The 18,807-nt window shown below is 31.8% G+C and overlaps 3 protein-coding genes across 11 annotated transcripts; 1 reads left to right on the forward strand and 2 right to left on the reverse strand.

Annotated features, from left to right (window-relative positions):
* The first annotated feature begins 2,335 nt into the window (after nt 1-2,335).
* Nucleotides 2,336-8,488, forward strand: LOC101206198 (1-acyl-sn-glycerol-3-phosphate acyltransferase 2). Its single transcript, XM_004136540.3, has 11 exons — nt 2,336-2,652; nt 3,289-3,411; nt 3,914-3,953; nt 4,088-4,161; nt 4,475-4,534; nt 4,730-4,807; nt 4,935-5,093; nt 6,144-6,269; nt 6,974-7,066; nt 7,396-7,482; nt 7,998-8,488. Exons 1-11 carry the CDS (start codon nt 2,572-2,574, stop codon nt 8,241-8,243), a joined length of 1,167 nt encoding a protein of 388 aa, XP_004136588.1. The 5' UTR covers nt 2,336-2,571; the 3' UTR covers nt 8,244-8,488.
* Nucleotides 8,489-10,220: 1,732 nt separating this feature from the next.
* Nucleotides 10,221-16,467, reverse strand: LOC101206116 (receptor-like protein EIX1). Of its 9 annotated transcripts, XM_031883542.1 has the most exons (5): nt 15,968-16,467; nt 11,634-15,266; nt 10,946-11,029; nt 10,665-10,753; nt 10,221-10,590 (listed from the first exon to the last, which is right to left on the reverse strand). In XM_031883542.1, exon 2 carries the CDS (start codon nt 14,698-14,700, stop codon nt 13,078-13,080), a length of 1,623 nt encoding a protein of 540 aa, XP_031739402.1. In that variant the 5' UTR covers nt 14,701-15,266; nt 15,968-16,467; the 3' UTR covers nt 10,221-10,590; nt 10,665-10,753; nt 10,946-11,029; nt 11,634-13,077. The 9 variants fall into 9 exon arrangements, with proteins under 9 accessions (XP_031739402.1, XP_031739404.1, XP_031739406.1 ...); XM_031883544.1 differs by lacking the exon at nt 10,946-11,029; XM_031883546.1 differs by lacking the exon at nt 10,665-10,753.
* Nucleotides 12,241-12,843, reverse strand: LOC116402468 (receptor-like protein EIX2). Its single transcript, XM_031881730.1, has one exon. The coding sequence runs from the start codon at nt 12,841-12,843 to the stop codon at nt 12,241-12,243; it is 603 nt and encodes a 200-aa protein (XP_031737590.1).
* Nucleotides 16,468-18,807: the final 2,340 nt, after the last annotated feature.

Raw genomic sequence — 18,807 nt, forward strand, 5'->3', positions numbered from 1 at the left:
TTGTTTAAAAAGAAAAATCTTTCTTTGTTTAAAAACTTTTATATCATTGATTTTCCAATTTTAGTTTAATTAAAACTTTTATATTCTATTAGTCGTATTTTTATAAAGGGTAAATAGTTTGTGTATTTTTTAATTGTTATTTAAAAAAATATGAAAGTTATTGAGAGATATTATTAAATATAGCATAATGAATCAACTATTTTACGATATATATATATTTTTCAAATGTATGGTACGCAGTAATTGATTTTTATCCATGTCTACGTTAAATAGAATTTTGCTATGCTTTAAAAATATTTTTAATAATTGTCGTTTACAATATCTCTCATCAAATCTACGAATTATTAGCTGTTAGTAATATTTGAAAAACATATCAAATTTTGTTGGTGAATATTTTTGTTCATTACGTTGTATTTGAAATTAATTTTATATTGAAAAGTATGAGAACTAAAACTATATTATTGGAAATAGTAGTGTTCGACTTAAGGCACGAATCATGTGTCGCTTGGTTTACCATGCTTTAATTATTTGCTTTCAAAATACAAACAATTTAATCGTTGATTTTTACTATTTTCTTTTGCTTGAACAACATCCCTGACATCTTCTTGGAAAAGCATTTAATTTAGTGTTGTATTTTATAGTTACCGCTTTTAATGTGATATGTATTTAAGTGATAAGAAAACATTTATATTTATAAAAGATAAATGTATTTAAGTGATAAGAAAACATTTATATTTATAAAAGATAAATTGATCAAATGACCAAAATATTTAGAGATAAAAAAATAGTTAATGAAATTGATTTTGTGCATAATGTGAATATGATAAAATTAGTTATATCAAACAGTTACCATATGATAATCTATCTTATTGTTGTCCCTTTTAAATTTACTAATTTTGCAAATTTATAAAATGTTGTTAAATAGGTTCTAATATTATGTTTTTTTATATATATTTTGCATATCTCTTTATAAAATTAAACTGAAAGTTTTGTACAAATAAAAATTAAAACTAAAACGTGTGTTTTTAGTTTTAATGCATTTTTAAATAAAAAAATAAATTAAAATACTTACGAGCTATAGTAAAATTTTAAATTTTATCGATGATAAAAACTTATAGAAATAGTAGTTTATCAATGTCACTCGTGGAAAAATGTCATATTTATTATTAATATAATTTTAAAAAGTTGTTGGTTAAATTTGTTATTTTAAACAATTTTCCTTCAGTTTTTTTTGTTAGGTCTCGATTCAAAATATTTAATAAAACATGTATACTTTTAGTCCTATGTACCTAATGGATGAAACACAACCATTTATTGAATCCTAATTTGTCCCAACATCTTATGAAATTGAAATTGAGGATTTTAAATTTGGTTTAGGATACTTTGTTTTTAGTGAAAATACAATTCAAAATAAAAAATAAAACACGACTTATACTCATTTTTATTTAATATATTTACATTAAAGAGTAACTGTAATGATAATTTTAGCAATAATAATTAATAATACAGTAACATTTAAATTTTGTTTGTAAATATAGCAAAACTATTGTTGATAGACTCGTATGAATCTATAGTAATATACAAATATTTGCGACATATAATTTAACAAAATTTGCTATATTTGTAAATTTTTTAAAATGTTATTATATACTTAATTATTTTAAATTTAATTGTTAAATTTGCAACTATCACTACATTAAAATAGTTTAAAATGTAAAGTACTCAACACACTACAATTGTTTTAAAAATAAAACACATTTTTTTCAAATTAAAAGTGACTCTTTATCAATTAAATTCACATGCATCTAAACATAACACGATTTAACACTTTTAAATGCAATTTATCTAGAGCTCGGGATGTTATATAAAGAAATAGTCTAAGTTCATAAAATGAGTAGTCCATTTTTGTATAGTTTTTTACTTTTATACCCTTGGTCATTAACAGTATTGTTCATTTTTTTTTGTAATAAAATTAAAAAACACATATATTAGTCAATGTTAGATGCACAACTACCAACTTTTAAGTTAGTTCAACCGCTAGGTTAGGAAAATTGAGCTTATGGAATTAATTGAAGCTAATAATTAAAAGAGGTTGGCTACTGTGACAATTGGAATTGTATACAAATTACATATTTATTACCTATATTAATCTTAAACTTTTTAAAAACTTTATTTCTTATTAGTATTATTATTCACATGTATTTTCAATGAACCATGTTTTGTGGTAAATATTTTGGTTAAATAATGTTAATAAAACAAAATAGAGAATGGAAAGGAAATGAATGTTTTAATTGGGTATGTGTGTTTACGACGATACTACCATAGTCGATGAAATAAATGTGATGTGATGAGACATTGCTTGATCCCTCCTCTCTCATTCTCTTCATCTTCTTCTTTCTCTCAATCACTTTCTTCACTCTTTCCCACACCATAAATCCTTCCTTCGCCAATTGTTTCGCTCTTCTAATAATCAATAATCATCATTTCCATTTCATTATCTTCAAAGTCCTCCTTCTTCTTCTTTCCCTCTCATTTCTCCCAACTCTCTCCATCTGGTCCTGGAGCTTGGCTATGGCGATTCCCGCGGCCCTGGTGATCCTGCCATTGGGCGTTCTCTTCTTCTTCTCTGGCCTCGTCGTTAACCTCATTCAGGTATTCTCTATTCTTACTTATGCCTCGATCTTTGTCACTTGTTCTCTATTTCTTTCTCGATTTAGATCTTTTCAAGCTTCCCTGCGTTTCTCCAGCTTCGATTGGTTCTTCTTCCGGTGTCTTGATTTTGTTTAAGGCGAGTGCTTGAGATTTTAATAGTTAGGTTAACTTGCTTCACCCGTTTTAGTGGTGTGTTGTGGTAATGCATGCTTCTTGCTGTTTTGTTTGGATTAATCGTCTGGTTTCGTCCAGGTAACTTGTAGATTTAGCTTAGATTCTGTTTTTTTTTCCTTTCTTTCTCCTGGCTTGTTTTTGTTGTTCGAGCTTTTAATTTATGGGTTATTTTAACGAGTCTTCTTCATTGGTTGTTTTTAATGAAATGTGGTAGAGGATCGAGGTGTTTTGGGTGAATACTGTGGCTCATTGAGTCGGGTGATGAGCTTTAACAATATGGTGTATCTTCTACGCAATCACTGTGATAGAATTACACTGTGCTATGCTACTATTTTTTTTTTTTTTTTTTTTTTTTTTGCATTCTCACGTAATCTTGTTTGATTGCTTTTTCGGGGGGTATTCTGACTGTGTGTACATTGAATGATGTGATCTGACTCTAAAATATCTGCCTCCTTGTTTCAGGCAATATGTTATGTTCTTGTAAGGCCGATAACAAAGAATGGTTACAGAAGGATGAATAGATTTGTGGCTGAACTTTTGTGGTTGGAGCTTGTTTGGCTAATTGATTGGTGGGCAGGTGTTCAGGTGCATCATACTGATCCCCGTATCATGTCACTTTAGTAGTTATAGAAGAATTATAATTTATCCGTCCTGATTTTCAATGACTCGATTATTCATCTCTCTTTTTTTTCCTTTTTTCTTTTTTTCTTTGTTTGTGTGTGAAGGAGAAACATTAGACAATATCAAAATTAGTTGTTTCCCCTCATTGAAAGGTTACACTATCTGACAATCCTTTCCCATTTATTAAGATTATTTTATGGTTTACTTTTTACTTTTTCTTTGTCAAGTTACTTTACAGGATTACTGCTTTGTGCTGAAGAATATAGCACTAGTTTATCAATTATCCGTTCATTAACGAGTTGAAGTGCTCTTCATTTTTCTTCAAATGTTTTTATTACAAAAACCACTAAATTATCAAGTTTCTGTATATTTACATTGAATCCATATCAAGTGACCTAGTACCTGGTTTTTCGGTTCTTGGATTAGACTAACGAAAGGCCAATTTGTTGAATCATTCTGAATGCAGATTAAAGTGTTCACGGATCGTGAAACCCTTAAATTAATGGGTAAGGGTACAATTTTTCATTTTCTGCATCCATCCACGTGTGGTGCATATCTCTGTATTGACTATTAATTTATATTCGTTTTGAAATATTCACGAAGTGGCCAAACTGACAACTTAGATTATGAACTCTTCCAGGTAAAGAGCATGCACTTGTTGTCTCTAATCACAGAAGTGATATTGATTGGCTTGTTGGGTGGATTCTAGCTCAGGTGCCTATTTCCTTTGCCTTCTTAATAAAGGATAGTTCAAATTCAATATGTATCACACACATATTTGTGGGTGCAGCTTTTACATTTGCAGGCATCTAGATCTATTACATTTTATATGTTTCTATCAGAGCATAAAACCAGTGTGTTTTATATGTTTCTAATAGAGCAAAAAATCAGCATGTTTATTTTCATTTTCTTCCACTTGTTAGTATATATGCACACACACACACACATATATATATATATATATATATATATATATATATTTAGTTTTACTTTCTCCTTATTAATAATTTTGAATTTCATTTGGTAGAGATCCGGATGTCTTGGCAGCACGCTAGCTGTAATGAAGAAGTCATCAAAGTTTTTGCCAGTATGTCAATTTTTCTTAAAAAATATTTTACCGTTCAGGACAATATTTGCATTTTTGTAACAAATTTTGAAGTTAATTTTTTAGTCTTTCAGTTGCATACTTGTTACTGATGCTAACTTTCTCCTAGTGTTTGGCTGACTAAAGTTACTGAAGTTGTTAGAGAGGAGTCTATCATTCAGAATTCTATTCTGGCAGGTTTTAGGTTGGTCAATGTGGTTCTCGGAGTACCTTTTTCTTGAAAGAAGCTGGGCCAAGGATGAAATTACCTTAAAGGTAAGGCATTCATGTTGTACTTTACATAGGTTTTTTCTCTATGCGCTGGCCTTTCAATTTTATCATGTGCTTTTATCTGTACTGTACATGTTGATTTCACATGAGGCTCACGCTCTTGTGTATACAGTCAGGTCTTTTGCGGTTGAAGGACTACCCTTTACCTTTTTGGTTGGCACTTTTTGTGGAAGGGACTCGATTTACAGAGGCAAAACTTTTGGCAGCTAAAGAGTATGCAATTGCCAACGGATTACCTGTCCCCAGAAATGTTTTGATTCCACGCACAAAGGTTAGAGTTTTTTTTTTTTTTATAAGAAAAGGTTAGAGTTTATTGAAAACCATGTTTCGTGAATCATTCTTACTACATTTAGATGCTCTTTTAATTGTTTAAGCTTGTGCCCCTTCTTTGAACTCCTTGACCATTGCAAAAGCAAGCAATACAGTTGTAAACGGAAGATACCAAAAATCAACTCAGTTTCCTTTTTTCCCTGCTCTCCCTCTGTCTCTTTCAGTTTGTTCTATGTTATGAATTGTGTGATTTAACTACAACTTTTGTTCTTTTAAATATTATTTACGAAACACTTTGATTTGAGTAATGCGTCTTTTACATGGAACATATTTACACACACGTGTTAACACACCATGGCACTCCAATCACATTAACACGTATTTAAGTGACACAAATCTTTGAGATAAGTTGACAATTATGTTAAGTGACCTTATCGAAGTTCTATCATTATCCTCAAGTAATACAAGGATTTATCCTTTTGCAATTCAAGATCATCTAACTTTTGATGCAAAAAAATTGAAGTTCAATATATTACCTGTTTATACATAGAATTTTGTTCATTTTCTCTTCAGATTTTAAGTATTTTGCATTATTAGTTGACTGTATTCAGGAATGGACTTGGGGCAACACCCACGGTTGGGGATAATTTATTGACCATTAAACAGGTCACTAACCATAGCATGTCAGGCGGTCTCCATGCGCATAGGATACTGAGCTTTTGTTTGTTAATGTTGACTGTTCTTCCGTATACCTTTAATTTTTTCATTTAGACATTACATCGATCAACATTATGCCAACTTCTCGTCTTTTAAGTAAAGGGCAAAGGTTGGGAAGTGGGAAATGGGAACTTTTTCCATTAGATGCTACTCTTCCTTCTCATTAGTCATCCTAAATCGATGCCCAGTTGGTGCAAGTATTATTTGATTACGGGTTCTTTGTTGTGCTGCACTAGAAGAATATATTTTATCTTACATTTATTCTCATGGCAAGTGCCGGCAATATTTATTGATGCCTATCAATTGACATAACTTGGTACTTCGTTGCTTTCAGGGTTTTGTGTCAGCTGTAGGTCACATGCGCTCATTTGTTCCAGCAATTTATGATGTTACAGTAGCTATTCCCAAAACCTCACCTACACCTACGATGCTGAGACTCTTCAAGGGGCAGGCTTCTGTGGTAAGATAATTTTGCCAAAAGTCTATTTCTCTTTCTCTCTGTTTTTATTTGAGGAACTTGCTCAATTAGTTCGCAATTTGAAAAACCCTTCCATTTACCGTTTGCTTAGAGATTCCATTGTCATTTCTTAGTTGACACTCACTGAGGCGTTATCCAAGTTTTTAGAATTTGAAAATTTGATAGAAAACTATGCTATTATCCCATTGATATTGGTAACGTTTTTTTTTAAGTGGAGTTTTGTGTTTTTTGGTAAAGGGAAATTACAGTTGTACAAATACAAAATTATACAATGGTTGATCTTCCGATTAATAAAAGTTATTTTATTTTTGTTAAATTTTTAGAAGAGATGCTGATTTCATCGATTAGTAGAGTTCTGAGGAAAAAAAAACTCTAATTACCTAAAGTGAGTTACAATAAAGTTCTCTAATTAGAAACAACACAGCACAGTAAAGGTGGTTTTTAAAACGTTTCTTTCAATTATTTCATTGTTTCCATAAAATGCAACAACAATAATAATAAATAAATAAAACTAAGACTAAAGGTGATGTTTTAAATTAAATTAATATTTTCTCTGTGTTACCTCCATCTTGGAGGCCTAGGGATTAGGGATACTTTTGAAGTGGTGTTTGGGGATGAGTTGTTCAATACATACGAACATTGTAATCTGACTACTTAATTATTGACCGCCCCATCTGCTTTTGTAGGTGCACGTGCACATTAAGCGACATTCAATGAAAGAACTGCCTCAGTCAGAAGATGCCATTGCTCAATGGTGTAGAGATATGTTTGTGGCAAAGGTAGAAAATAGCAATAGCCTCAATTGTAATTTCTTTAAAATGTTTTCGAACTTCAAGCTAAGTTCTTTTCAAAAAGGAAAAAAAAATGTTTTCAAACTTTATGAAAACTAATAAATAGCTTTCAAATACACTTTTATTTTATTTTTGAGATTTAGCTAGGAATTCAATCCTAAAAAAATTGCAAGTAAATACGCACCATTTTTTAAAAACAAAAAACTACGACAAAATCCTTGTCAAATGGGATCTAAACAATCCGATTTTGCAGGTTATTGTTCGTAGGTGAAAAGTTATCGATCAATTGCCTTACCCTCTTGGTTCTTGCGTTCCAGGATGCACTGATGGATAAGCATGTAGCAGAAGACACCTTTAGCGATGCAGAGTTGCAAGAACTTGGTCGGCCAATCAAGTCCCTCTTGGTAAGCCCTTTATTTTTCTCCTTCAAAAAGAGAGCGAGATGATTCTAACCCAAATTTGAGCAACTATGAAATTTATGGCGATTATTATTCAAGTGGACAATTTTTTTAGAAATATTTAGTAGTAATCATTAAAATGTGTTATCGCTGGGCAAGGTTCCTTTCTATGAATACTCTAGCTTTTCCAGTCACGTTGGGTACATTTTTATTTGGATTTGGATGTCTTGCTGAATTTAGGTCCTCTTTATTTGCTCGACTAATTCACAAGAAATCTTATCCTATAGATTTTAAAACGATTAAGGTACCGTACTCCGGTTAAAATTGGTGAAAATATAAGGTTTAAAAACTAAGGATAAAGAAAGCTTAATTCACATACGAATGTCATCGAAACTAGGGATGGAGTAAAAAAAGAAAGAGATGGTGGTGTTCCTAAAGGGGAAAAAATCTCCCAATTTCTGTCTCTTTCTCTACAAGATTTGTAAATGGTTTCATTAATTTATTTGGTTTACATTGAGCAGGTAGCAATTTCATGGGCATGTCTACTCATCTTAGGGTCCCTCAAGCTTCTTCAAGGCTCTACCTTTTTATCTTCATGGAAAGGTCTTACATTCTCCGCAACCGGCCTTGCCATTGTTACAGTTCTCATGCAGATCCTCATACGTTTCTCCCAGTCAGAGCGGTCGACTCCGGCAAAGGTCGTCCCAACCAAGGCGAACACAAGTGGCAGACCACTCGATCCCAGACAACAGCCAAAACAAAAGTAGGGTGTAGGACAAACAGAAGTCACTTTTGCCTAAAACCTTCGTAATATTTCTTTTTACACGATCGCTCTCGTTTAAAGGCAGTCGTAACTCGTTGTAGGTTTTGTGAACTTTATACGTGTGTTTTGGCCACTGTATTGTATGTTCACTCCAACTCTCTTTCCCTTCTCATATCAAACCTTTTCCTCCTTAGAACCTGTATTTTGCAAATTACTAAATTGGCCATTCAATTCTTTTTCTTTTTTTTCTTTTTTTTTTTCTTTTTAAGTTAGTTTGTTTAATTTTGATTGTTGTATTTATTTATTGGCCTACTCACACACATCACTGTTTGTAAATTATTTCGATCACTCAATTACAAAATATTTAGATTCAATCGTGGTGAGACCTAAAATGTTTTAAAAATAAAAATGTATAATGTTAATCTTGAAAAGATATATTTAGTAATGGCTAATAACTTAAAAGCTATTGTTTACAAATACACATTATAACCGATTTACAAGTTGTTGGAGAATGAAAAGTTTTAAAAGAAGTAATTGCATTTAGAAGTTCAATTGCTAAGTATGATCTTTTGGTTGTCGAAAATATGTAAGTGAAAGAAACTCCTTAATTAGGTTAAAGTTACTATAATTTATAAATTTTTTTAACATTTTGCAAATCAAATATCTATACATTTAGTGAATAATATTATATGCAAATAACAAACAAGGGGATGCATTCTATTTCGTTTCATAAAATTTTCTCACAGCATTGTATAGGTTTTTCCTTTTTACCTGTTATATGTATATGTATCTATAAGTTAATTTGTTGCAATCTTTTTCTATATAACAAAAGGAAGATTAGCAATTTTTTCAATTTAATTCGTATATATATCATTCACTATGTCAAAATTAAGTTGAATTCCTAATATTTTTTTGAAAAGGAATTCTGTTTAAAATTTTGAAAATTATTATTAAGACATGATTCAAAAAGTTCTTAATACTTTAACATTTCCTTTGAAAATAACCACTCCAACTCTACCTTATAGTTGAAGAATGATGAAATATTAACTCCAACTTAACTAAGCTAATTCCTAAGCTAGTTCTTGTTGCCATAAAGTTGAAGATACGATTCTTCATTCTTGCATTTATAGATCTCGAAAATAAGTATAAGAAACAAAGTCGATTTTCTTTTACAACAAAAAAAAGGGGGGGTTGCAAAGGAAAACTGCGACCACCAAATAATGGCGGCGCAGGCAGCAGCCAATGTCGAGAGCTGTTAAGAAGAATAAGAAGAAAAGGTATAAAAGGCAGAGATCGAAAAAGATAATGAAAGAAAATAATAAGTGAAGAAGAGAAAGGGAAAGGGAAAGGGAAAGAAGAAGAAAAAGGAGAAAATATTAGAAGTTGATCATCAAATGAGAGTAGATAGAAGAATAGAGGGTAGGAATGGTCCGGGGCAATTTGTTGAAACAATTTATATACTTTCAAACAGTAAATTAATACACTTGTAAAAATTTAGGACTTAAATTGATATCATTTAGTAGTTTAAAGATTTAAAGTGATGTAACCAAAAGTTTAAAGAGTATAAATTAATATTGTTTGTAATTTTATTCATCACCCAATAATAATTACCCAATCATAAAATATTTAGGTTCATGATAGTCTCTTCACTGATCTAAAAAGTACATTTACAATGACACATAAATCTGTTTTAAATGTTGTTGGAGAATACATAATTTAGAAAAAGTTAGATTGCTTGTTATTTCAATTAGTGATACAATGTAGGAGTTCAACCATAAGTACGTGGGAGATTTGAATATCCAATCTTTTGATCGAGAATATAATTAAATAGTTCAACTATGCTCATATTAGCTTAATGGACCTAAAAAAAATTGTTAACTATTTGAAGTGTATGAATAAGTCTGTCTTTTACATCTTGCAGATCAAAGCCTTTACATATTTGGTGAAGGGGTGAATAATATAAATGCAAATAAACAACAGAGGAAGGAAATGTATTTCATTAGATAAAATTTTCTCTCAGCATTGTATTGGTTTTGTTTTTCTTATTTTATGTGATGATGAGTGAGGACAATTGTTGCAAAGCGAAGATCAGAAACAAAGGCAGCGACGAACATTCTCCCATAGTGTTGTCGTTGTTGGACGAAAGATTTGAAGGGGGAAATGGTGTTTTTATAAAAATGCAAAAGACAGAGAGATTAGAGATTGAAGATCCAGAAAGTCCAAGATTATTAAGAAAAGAAATTACTATGAACAGTGCTGCAGACTACATCAGCAACGGCAGCGACGTACATTCTCCAACAGTGTCCTCCTTGTTGTTGGCAGAGATATTTGAAGGAGAAAATGATGTTTTTCTAAAAATGCAAAAGACAAAGAGATTAGAGAGCGAAGATCAAGAAAGTGCAAGATTATTAGGAAAAGAAATTACCAAGAAGAGTGCAAACAATGGCAACATCGGCAATGACGGAGACGTAAATTCTCCGACATTGTCGTCGTTGTCTGAGGAGATGATATTATCTGAAGGGGAAAATGATGTATTGCAAAAGATGCAAAAGAGATTAAAGAGTGAAGACCAAGAAAGTCCAAGAATAATAATATCAATAACAGAAAGCAAGAAGAAGAGTGAAAAAGAAGAAACTAAAGAAAGTTTGGAAAATAATTCAGAAATAATGGGGTGGATTCCAGGGATAGAGATACCAGGACCAATACCTGATATTGATCCCATTATTCAGCAGCAATTCAATCTTCATACAATTTTGGATGATCCATTCCTTGATGATTGATTCAATGTAACTACATAATAACATTCAATTCCTTGATAAAAACTTTATTAATTACATGATTGTTAGTATGTTTCATCACAAACCCATAAGAGTTACTTACTACTGGAACTGTGTTTTTGATTCATATCTACAATAATCTTGATCTCGTCTTCGAATTATGTCGTTAATGAATCCATTATTAATTTTTGTACGTGTATATCTTTTAATTGACACTACTTATTCTGTAAAGAAACAATCTTACAGCTTACTGTTAAAAAATTGTCGATGCATTGAAATTGACCCAGTGAATCAATTGCAGTTCATCCTAATCACTTTGTTTTCATAATAATTTGTTCACAGTTTTAATTTGTTAGGGTTTTTTCTTTAAAAGAAAAAGAAAACATTCACAAAACAAACACAAAACTGAACAAATATGCAGTTTCATGTTGCTAAATGGTATCTCTTAATAGTATATAACTTCAAATATTGAAAAACATAGGCAGAGTTATATAAGGATAAAACAATACAACATTTGTTCTATAGATTTAATAAACAGTCCACAAGCACTAAACAAACATAAACATTATTATTAGATTGTATAGACATAAAAAGGATTGCAAATATAGAGCTCTTACTTTGAAGTCTTCACTTATGGTTGACAATCAAGTCTCCATATGTTCATTGTCCAGCCTTATTGAAATCTTCTTCCTCTCATTCTTCTCATCGAGGTGATAACAAATCCAATTCCTTCGAGTATGTTGTCATTAACACGATCTATAAACCGAATGTACAATATTCTTCGTGATCGGCTTGTGAAAATGGTGAAAAACAAGATGTTCAGACCAATGGGAAAACCAATTCCCATGCTGACATAGAAGGCAAAGCCAAAGAATTCCATCTCATTTTCCTTCCCATCTACTTTATTTGCTGAAACAGGAACGTCGGTGTTTGTATTCTTGTCACTCGAGCTCTTCGTTAGAAAAGGATTGCCTTCATAAATGGAAGGGTCATTCAACGTTTGAAGTTGCCTACCTGTGGGAATGCGTCCGGTCAAATTGTTGAATGACAAATTCAAATGTGTTAAGAAATTTAAAGAAGCTAGGCTGGCTGGAATGTTCCCAGAAAGGCGGTTGCGCGAGAGATCGAGGGTTTCTAATTGTTGCATAGCTCCAATATTTAATGGTATGGTACCAACAAGATGATTGTTCGACAAGTTTAAGGTACCAAGGTTGAGGAGATTTGTTATCTCATTGGGATTGTACCATTCAATCTATTGCTTGAAATATCTATTGTTAATACGTAGTCGAGATTGACACTATATTCAAGTTCTCTTCCTTTCATAACCAATGATGTTTTTCCCGAATAATTTTGGAACCCAGGCGCGTAGAGATTATAAGCTATATCTGTCCAATTATTCAAGCAACTTGGAATTTCTCCCGAAAGATTGTTGTTTGAAACATCAAACACACGAAGTTTAGGAAGATTACACCACTGTCTTGGGATGGTTCCAGTGAAATGGTTAGATCGTAGGTTTAGCAACCGCAACCGTGACACAACAACTCCAATCCACATAGGAAGGCTTCCATATAGCCTATTTTGACTGAGATCGATGCTCACGAGTTGTGGACAATTTTGTAAAGACTTGGGAATTTTTCCATCAAAATGGTTGTAGCTCAATTCTAGATTTTCGAGGGTTATCAAGAAACCTATTGAGCTTGGAATTTTTCCATACAGACTATTGTTGGCCAAGTCAATGACAAATAATAATCTTAATTCACCCCAATAATCGAAGAGCTCCCCTGAAAATTGATTATCTGACAATGAAAGTACTGCCAAATTACTCATTGTCTGAACGTCAGATGGAATCACACCACTAAGATGATTGTTGGACAAATACAACATCCGCAAGTTGGGCATCAAATCACCGATATTTGAAGGTATAGGGCCTGTCAATAAATTGTGGTGAAGAAATAAGAAGAGAAGATTAGGATACTTCTGCAAGATTGAGTCGACCAACAGATTATTGTGACTGTGAACAACAGCATTTGGGTCTTGGAATGCCAGTAGATTAGACAAATGTCATTTGAGTAAGTTGTTGGATAGATCCAAATTAGTGATATTAGAGGACATGTTACAAATCCAATTATCTGGTATAGAACCAGAAATTCCAGCATTAGAGATAGTGACAGCGCCAGTTAGTTGAGTTTGGACTTGAAGCCAAACCGGAAATTGAGGACCCACAAGGCAATTTCTCAAATGAAGATTCTTGAGCCTAAAAGGAGGTACCCAATCATATGACACATTGAAAACCAAAGCACGGTTTATTTCTGTTGTAATTTGAAGTGATTTTAATTCTGTCAAGTTCACCAAATGAGCTTCTGTTATAACCGTTTTCCAGAAATTGTCGTAAGCACTGAAATGAATTAAGTTTGATAGCTGCCCAACACTTGGAGGTATAGTTCCATTCAAGAAATTACTCGAGATGCTCACACTTTGCAATAAGGACAAGTTACCAATCGAATTTGGAAGCGATCCCCATAATTTGTTCCCTGAAAGATCCAAGTGCCTTAGGTTCTGAAGTGAATCTAGTGAATTTGAGATCTCTCCCACCAAATGATTTCCACTTAGGTCCAAAAACTCCAAATTGTTGAGGGAACAATTTGGAAAACTTCCCAAAAGCTCTTCAACCGTACAACCAAAATTGTTGTTATAAAGATTCAATAACTGTAACTTGCAAAGGTTTTGCAAATAACTAGGCATGTGATCTCCACTATTCCTTAAGTTGTTCCCACTTAAATCAAGATATTGAAGATTTTTCAATTCTGCAAAATCTCGAGGAGTTGTACCATTAAAATTGTTAAACTGCAGTTCAAGTCTTTGAAGGCTGGTAAGATTAGACAGCCATGTAGGAAATAAAGAACTTATCCAATTGTACGATAGATCAAAGACCCTAAGGGAAGTGAGATTTAGAAATCCAACTTTAGTATCAACACTTATAATATTGCAGCCACTCAAGTGTAGCTCTAACAAGGAAGAAAGTCTATTAATTTCGTTCATCCAATTTGTTTGTAAACTACTAAAATCCAGCCCTCCAACATTAAGGTACACTAAAGAAGAAAGACCAGAAAGCCATCGCAAGTTTCCAACCTTGAAATTTGATTCATATTCATACAAATATTCAGAAAGGTCTAGATACCTCAAATTGGTCAGATTTCCTAAATGGAGTGGAATCTGTCCACCAAAATGTGCAGAAGCGAGATTGAGGTACCTCAAGTTTTTTAACATCACGAAGAAATGTGGAACTGGAGCACCATTGAAATCATTTAGACTCAAGTCCAAATAATTTAGATCTTTGAGCTCAAGTAGAGAAGAACTAATCTCCCCACCCAAACATGACCTTGTGTATTGCAAGAAGTCATAGGCAGATGACATGAGGTTGGTAAACCCCCAAGAGTTCCGTAGATCGAGTTTTGTAACCTTTCCAGAAATGAAACTACAAGTTACGCCGTGCCATTCACAACAATTTCTGCCATTATTCCAAGACGAAAGTCTACCTGAAGGATCTGATAGGCTTTGTTTAAAAGCTGTGAGCGCTTCCTTCTCATTGAAAGAACAACTGATAGCATAAGTGCGAACACCAGCAAAACAAATGCAATACAACCATAGAACAAAGAGAGAACTGAAAACGAAAGGGTTGCCCATAGCATAGGCTTGAAACTTCTAATATTTAGTGAGCAAAAAATGATCATCATATAGCAAGAAATTCAGGAAAGGTTGTATAATTTAGCCTAGAAGATCACCAAATTGACTCGGCCTGAAGTGCTGATTTTTGTAGAGAAGAAAAATGAGTCAATCAATGGGCCACTACCTCTGCTAATTGTGAGTTAGTTCAAATTCCAATTGACCTGAAGTCGTCGCAATAAATCTGATGGGATTGTGAGTTAGCAGTTGGCACAAGTTGCATAGAATATATTACAAAGAAAAAAGCAGCTACAAGCTAATGGTACATATAGTTAAATTAGAATGAGTACAAGCGATTATCATTGATTTTTTTTATGATGGGGTTAAAGATCAAATAAGACTACGTTGAAATGCAGTGTTTTCATTGAAAGCGCAGTCGTTGATAGCATAAGAGTAAACAGTGACAAAATAAATGCAACAAAAACCAAAGAAAAAGGAGGGAACTGAAAATGGAAGGTTTGTTCATACTCTCGCTGCATAGGCTTGGAGATCAACGGATTGATCCTTACGTAGGCCTTATATATGCTCTACACATATAAAAAGCTTCATCTTTTAACTTCAAAATTATTTAAAAAAACTTATTTTCTGATAGAATAAAGAATCTAAATTAGTATAATAGTTGACGTGTTAAAATTTAGAATGTGTGATATTGTTTACAACTGTATAGAAGAGTAAGATCCTTGTTATCATTCATTTCATCTACAAAACATTGTTATAAATATAATCATTTATCAAACCAATTTTTAAACATTCTGATGTTGTAAATAAGTCATGCAAGGCTACCTTCAATTTTTACACATTAACCGTCAAGCTAATTTCATTTCATTTTAACAGAAAACATATCTTCAGACATATTTTTCTTAAACAAATTCAACATCTAAAGATAAAAATAAAGCAACAATAAAGAAAATGCAAGCCTAGAAACATACTTAAATCTAGTCCAAAGTTGACGGAAATTTCTAGCCCATTGAAATTGACCTAGAAAAATGGGTCAATCAATGGGGCACTATCTCTGCTAATTGGAAGATAGTTCCAATTCCGCTTGATCATCTAAAGTCATCGCAATAAAATTGATGTGGGAACGAGCTTTTTTCCTCTAAATAAATTCACTTTAGAGATGCTTGTGAGCTTAGTAAAGTTACATAGAGTATCGTATCACAAAAATAGCAGCTACAAACAAATATCACATCACATCAGAAAAGTCAGGAGAAAGCATAAGTAGAAGTACCTTTAAGGAAGATGACCGATAATCTCCATATTCTGTTCTGTTCTGTTCTGATTGGACTCCATCGGCGATCAAGCTGAACGTCAAACATGGGGTTGATTCTTGGTGGCCTTCAAGGGTTCATCCTTCTGGTAGTAATCTAATGGCCATCGTTGATGGGGTTTAAGCAGCCAAAACCGCTCCATGAAACAAATGGATGACACATTTAGAGGTGGAAACCGATTCATTGGAGGTTTCTAAATTGCTCAATGAGTAGGGACAATATCTCATCGAAATTACGAGTTTCATTGCTGCCGCCCCGTCCTTGGGAAACGAAATCGGAGTAGTTTCAGCTCTTCATCACTCCGGCGGTGAAATCAGGTGGCTTCCCCGTCGCATCGCCGCCGTCCATTTCATTTCCCGCGACATTCTCCATGAACCCACAGGATCGGTTTCTCGCCGTTTTTTTTGTTATTTCACAATTTTTTTAATTTTTTTTTAAAAAAAGACAAATAGAAACTAAATGAAATCTCTTAAAATAAATGAAATATTTTGCATTCAATGATAATCAATAAAAACAAAGTCAAAACATGCCAATGAAGAAATAATTACATATTATGAAAATTTACTAACAAGAGATGATTCAATTATTGATATTAAAGAAGAAAATTCACCAAAACATTCACTAAACATTGAAAAATTATGTGTAGTATATTTTCGTTTTTTAATAGTTTATTGTTTTAAAAAAAAAAAACTAAAAACCTCCTGCAATTAGAAGTATATATGAAAACAATACATTTTTTTTTAAATAAATATTATGAAGTTAAAATACGAGATAATATCAAACGTTCACAATGTTTGTTAAATTCTACTTCAAAATTTAAAATTTAAAATTGATATTTTTCTTTTAAATTTTTTATAACAAACTCTTAATTAATTCATTTGTGCAAAATCATCTCAATTCAATTGATACAATTCTTTTTAGTTTCTCCTACATTTCATACATTTATATTTATATTTTAATATCTAAAATGATAAATTTATTAAAATATTTACAAATACATTTGTCATAATCAATTATCCACAAATATGAAAGTTTTCTTGTATTTATAATTATTTTTTTTCACTGTTATTTGAAAACAACTTTTAAATAATATTCTTATTTGTACAATAAATTATATTAATTTTTTAAAATAACTTTTATATTAAAAAAAAGTGTAATTATACAAAAGTATTCATTCCATGTTTAATATTTATAATCAAATTTGAAATGGGAAAATTTTGGTTAACTTTGATTTTATTTTAGAAAGAAAAACACTTGATTGAGAAAAAAGTCTTTGAGTAGCACTTTATGATAAGAAACAATAGGTTGGCCAACCAAGCAGGAGAAATAGTAGTCTACAATTTTAAATAATAAGCCTCATGGCATAGGGTATGACCAAATTTATGAGTTACTTCGTTACAATGGCTAAGGTCGGTTTAAAAGAGATTAAGCTTAATAATAAATATAAAAGTTGGGTTATTTAAAGTCAATCCAAGTCTATAAAGAAGCTCTAAAAACGGTACAAATAGAGATGTCACACCTTTCGCTTAGGAAATTAAATCAGTGATTGAATAAGTCAACATTCATCGTTCAAACATCCATTAAGAAAAATCGATAAATAATGATTTATTCACAACCTATAAGTTGAAGAGAATCTTTAAACTCGCGAAAAAGATCACAATGAGTATATCAATAGGTCAGCTACAAACTAATTTAAGTCGATCAACAAAGTCAGAGGCTGATCCAAGTTGATTAACAAGCAAGAGTTTGATCTAAGCCCAAAGGTTGGAGGTCACAAAGCTTTGAATAAAATTAGGGGTTGTAGTGCTACAAAGGGTAATTGTAATTAATGGCCATTTGAGAAATAATAATTAAAAATATAGCAACATTTTTAAAAAATTGCAAATATAGCAAAACTATGACTGATAGACTCGTATAATATACTATCACCGATAGAATTTAACAAATTTTGTTATATTTGTAATTTTTTAAAAATGTTGCTATGTACTTAATTATTTTGAATCTAATTGCTAAATTTGCAACTATTTCATAAATAAAATCGAATTAATTTATACAAATAAAATCTTCCTTGTCGAAATTTTGTGCAAATAGAAACATCTTCATGACTTATTGCTAACAAACCTAACATTTAAGACGTCTAAATTTCAACACAATTTGATTTTACAATCTACTATCACGTCACGTTTAAAGATAAGTGAGTTCATGTTAATTTATACACAAAGAATACTCTCAACTTCACAACATACGATTTATGTGATTTGACGATTCCTCTTCGCTGGAAACTTTCTCAAGTAAGGCTTACCTTAGTAGTTGTCGGACATCCACTGGAATTTCCCCTCAAATGACATGTGCACATATATGCCTCCGACTCCCATAACAAGCTCAAATTACAAAATTAAAAACATCCATGAACTACCTATGATGTGAGAATGATATAATTGAAGTATGTATATTCAAACTTTTAGTACAAATGTAAGTGGCAGATTTGAATCACATATCTCTTATGCCAGTTTTGTTGGCACGTGTATTCAAACTTAGATCAATGATAATATTTATAATTCTTTTATTTCATTGGTAAAAACAAAATTTCAAATACAAAAAGTCAACCAATAAATTCTCATAAAAACCCAAAAGAACGTGCAAGGTAACACATTAATATAATTATCAAATTGATACATAGTCATATGAAAAATAAATGACAATAACTATGTTTCCCTTAAAAAGAAAAGTACCATATAAACATCCAAAATTAAATTTGAATTTTAGTTTATGAAAATCTAGGGGTGTAATTATTTAACAA

This window comes from Cucumis sativus, chromosome 3 (genome assembly GCF_000004075.3).
Source record: "Cucumis sativus cultivar 9930 chromosome 3, Cucumber_9930_V3, whole genome shotgun sequence".
NCBI classification, from domain to species: Eukaryota; Viridiplantae; Streptophyta; class Magnoliopsida; order Cucurbitales; family Cucurbitaceae; genus Cucumis; species Cucumis sativus.

Excerpts from the sequence above, each read along its gene's own strand:
- LOC101206116 (XM_031883545.1), bottom strand. The coding sequence starts at position 14,700 with ATGGGCAACCCTTTCGTTTTCAGTTCTCTCTTTGTTCTATGGTTGTAT.
- LOC116402468 (XM_031881730.1), bottom strand. The coding sequence starts at position 12,843 with ATGAGTAATTTGGCAGTACTTTCATTGTCAGATAATCAATTTTCAGGG.
- LOC101206198 (XM_004136540.3), top strand. The coding sequence starts at position 2,572 with ATGGCGATTCCCGCGGCCCTGGTGATCCTGCCATTGGGCGTTCTCTTC. Across the intron at positions 4,535-4,729 it reads AGTCATCAAAGTTTTTGCCA|GTTTTAGGTTGGTCAATGTG; the intron begins GTATGTCAATTT and ends CTATTCTGGCAG. Across the intron at positions 7,067-7,395 it reads GAGATATGTTTGTGGCAAAG|GATGCACTGATGGATAAGCA; the intron begins GTAGAAAATAGC and ends CTTGCGTTCCAG.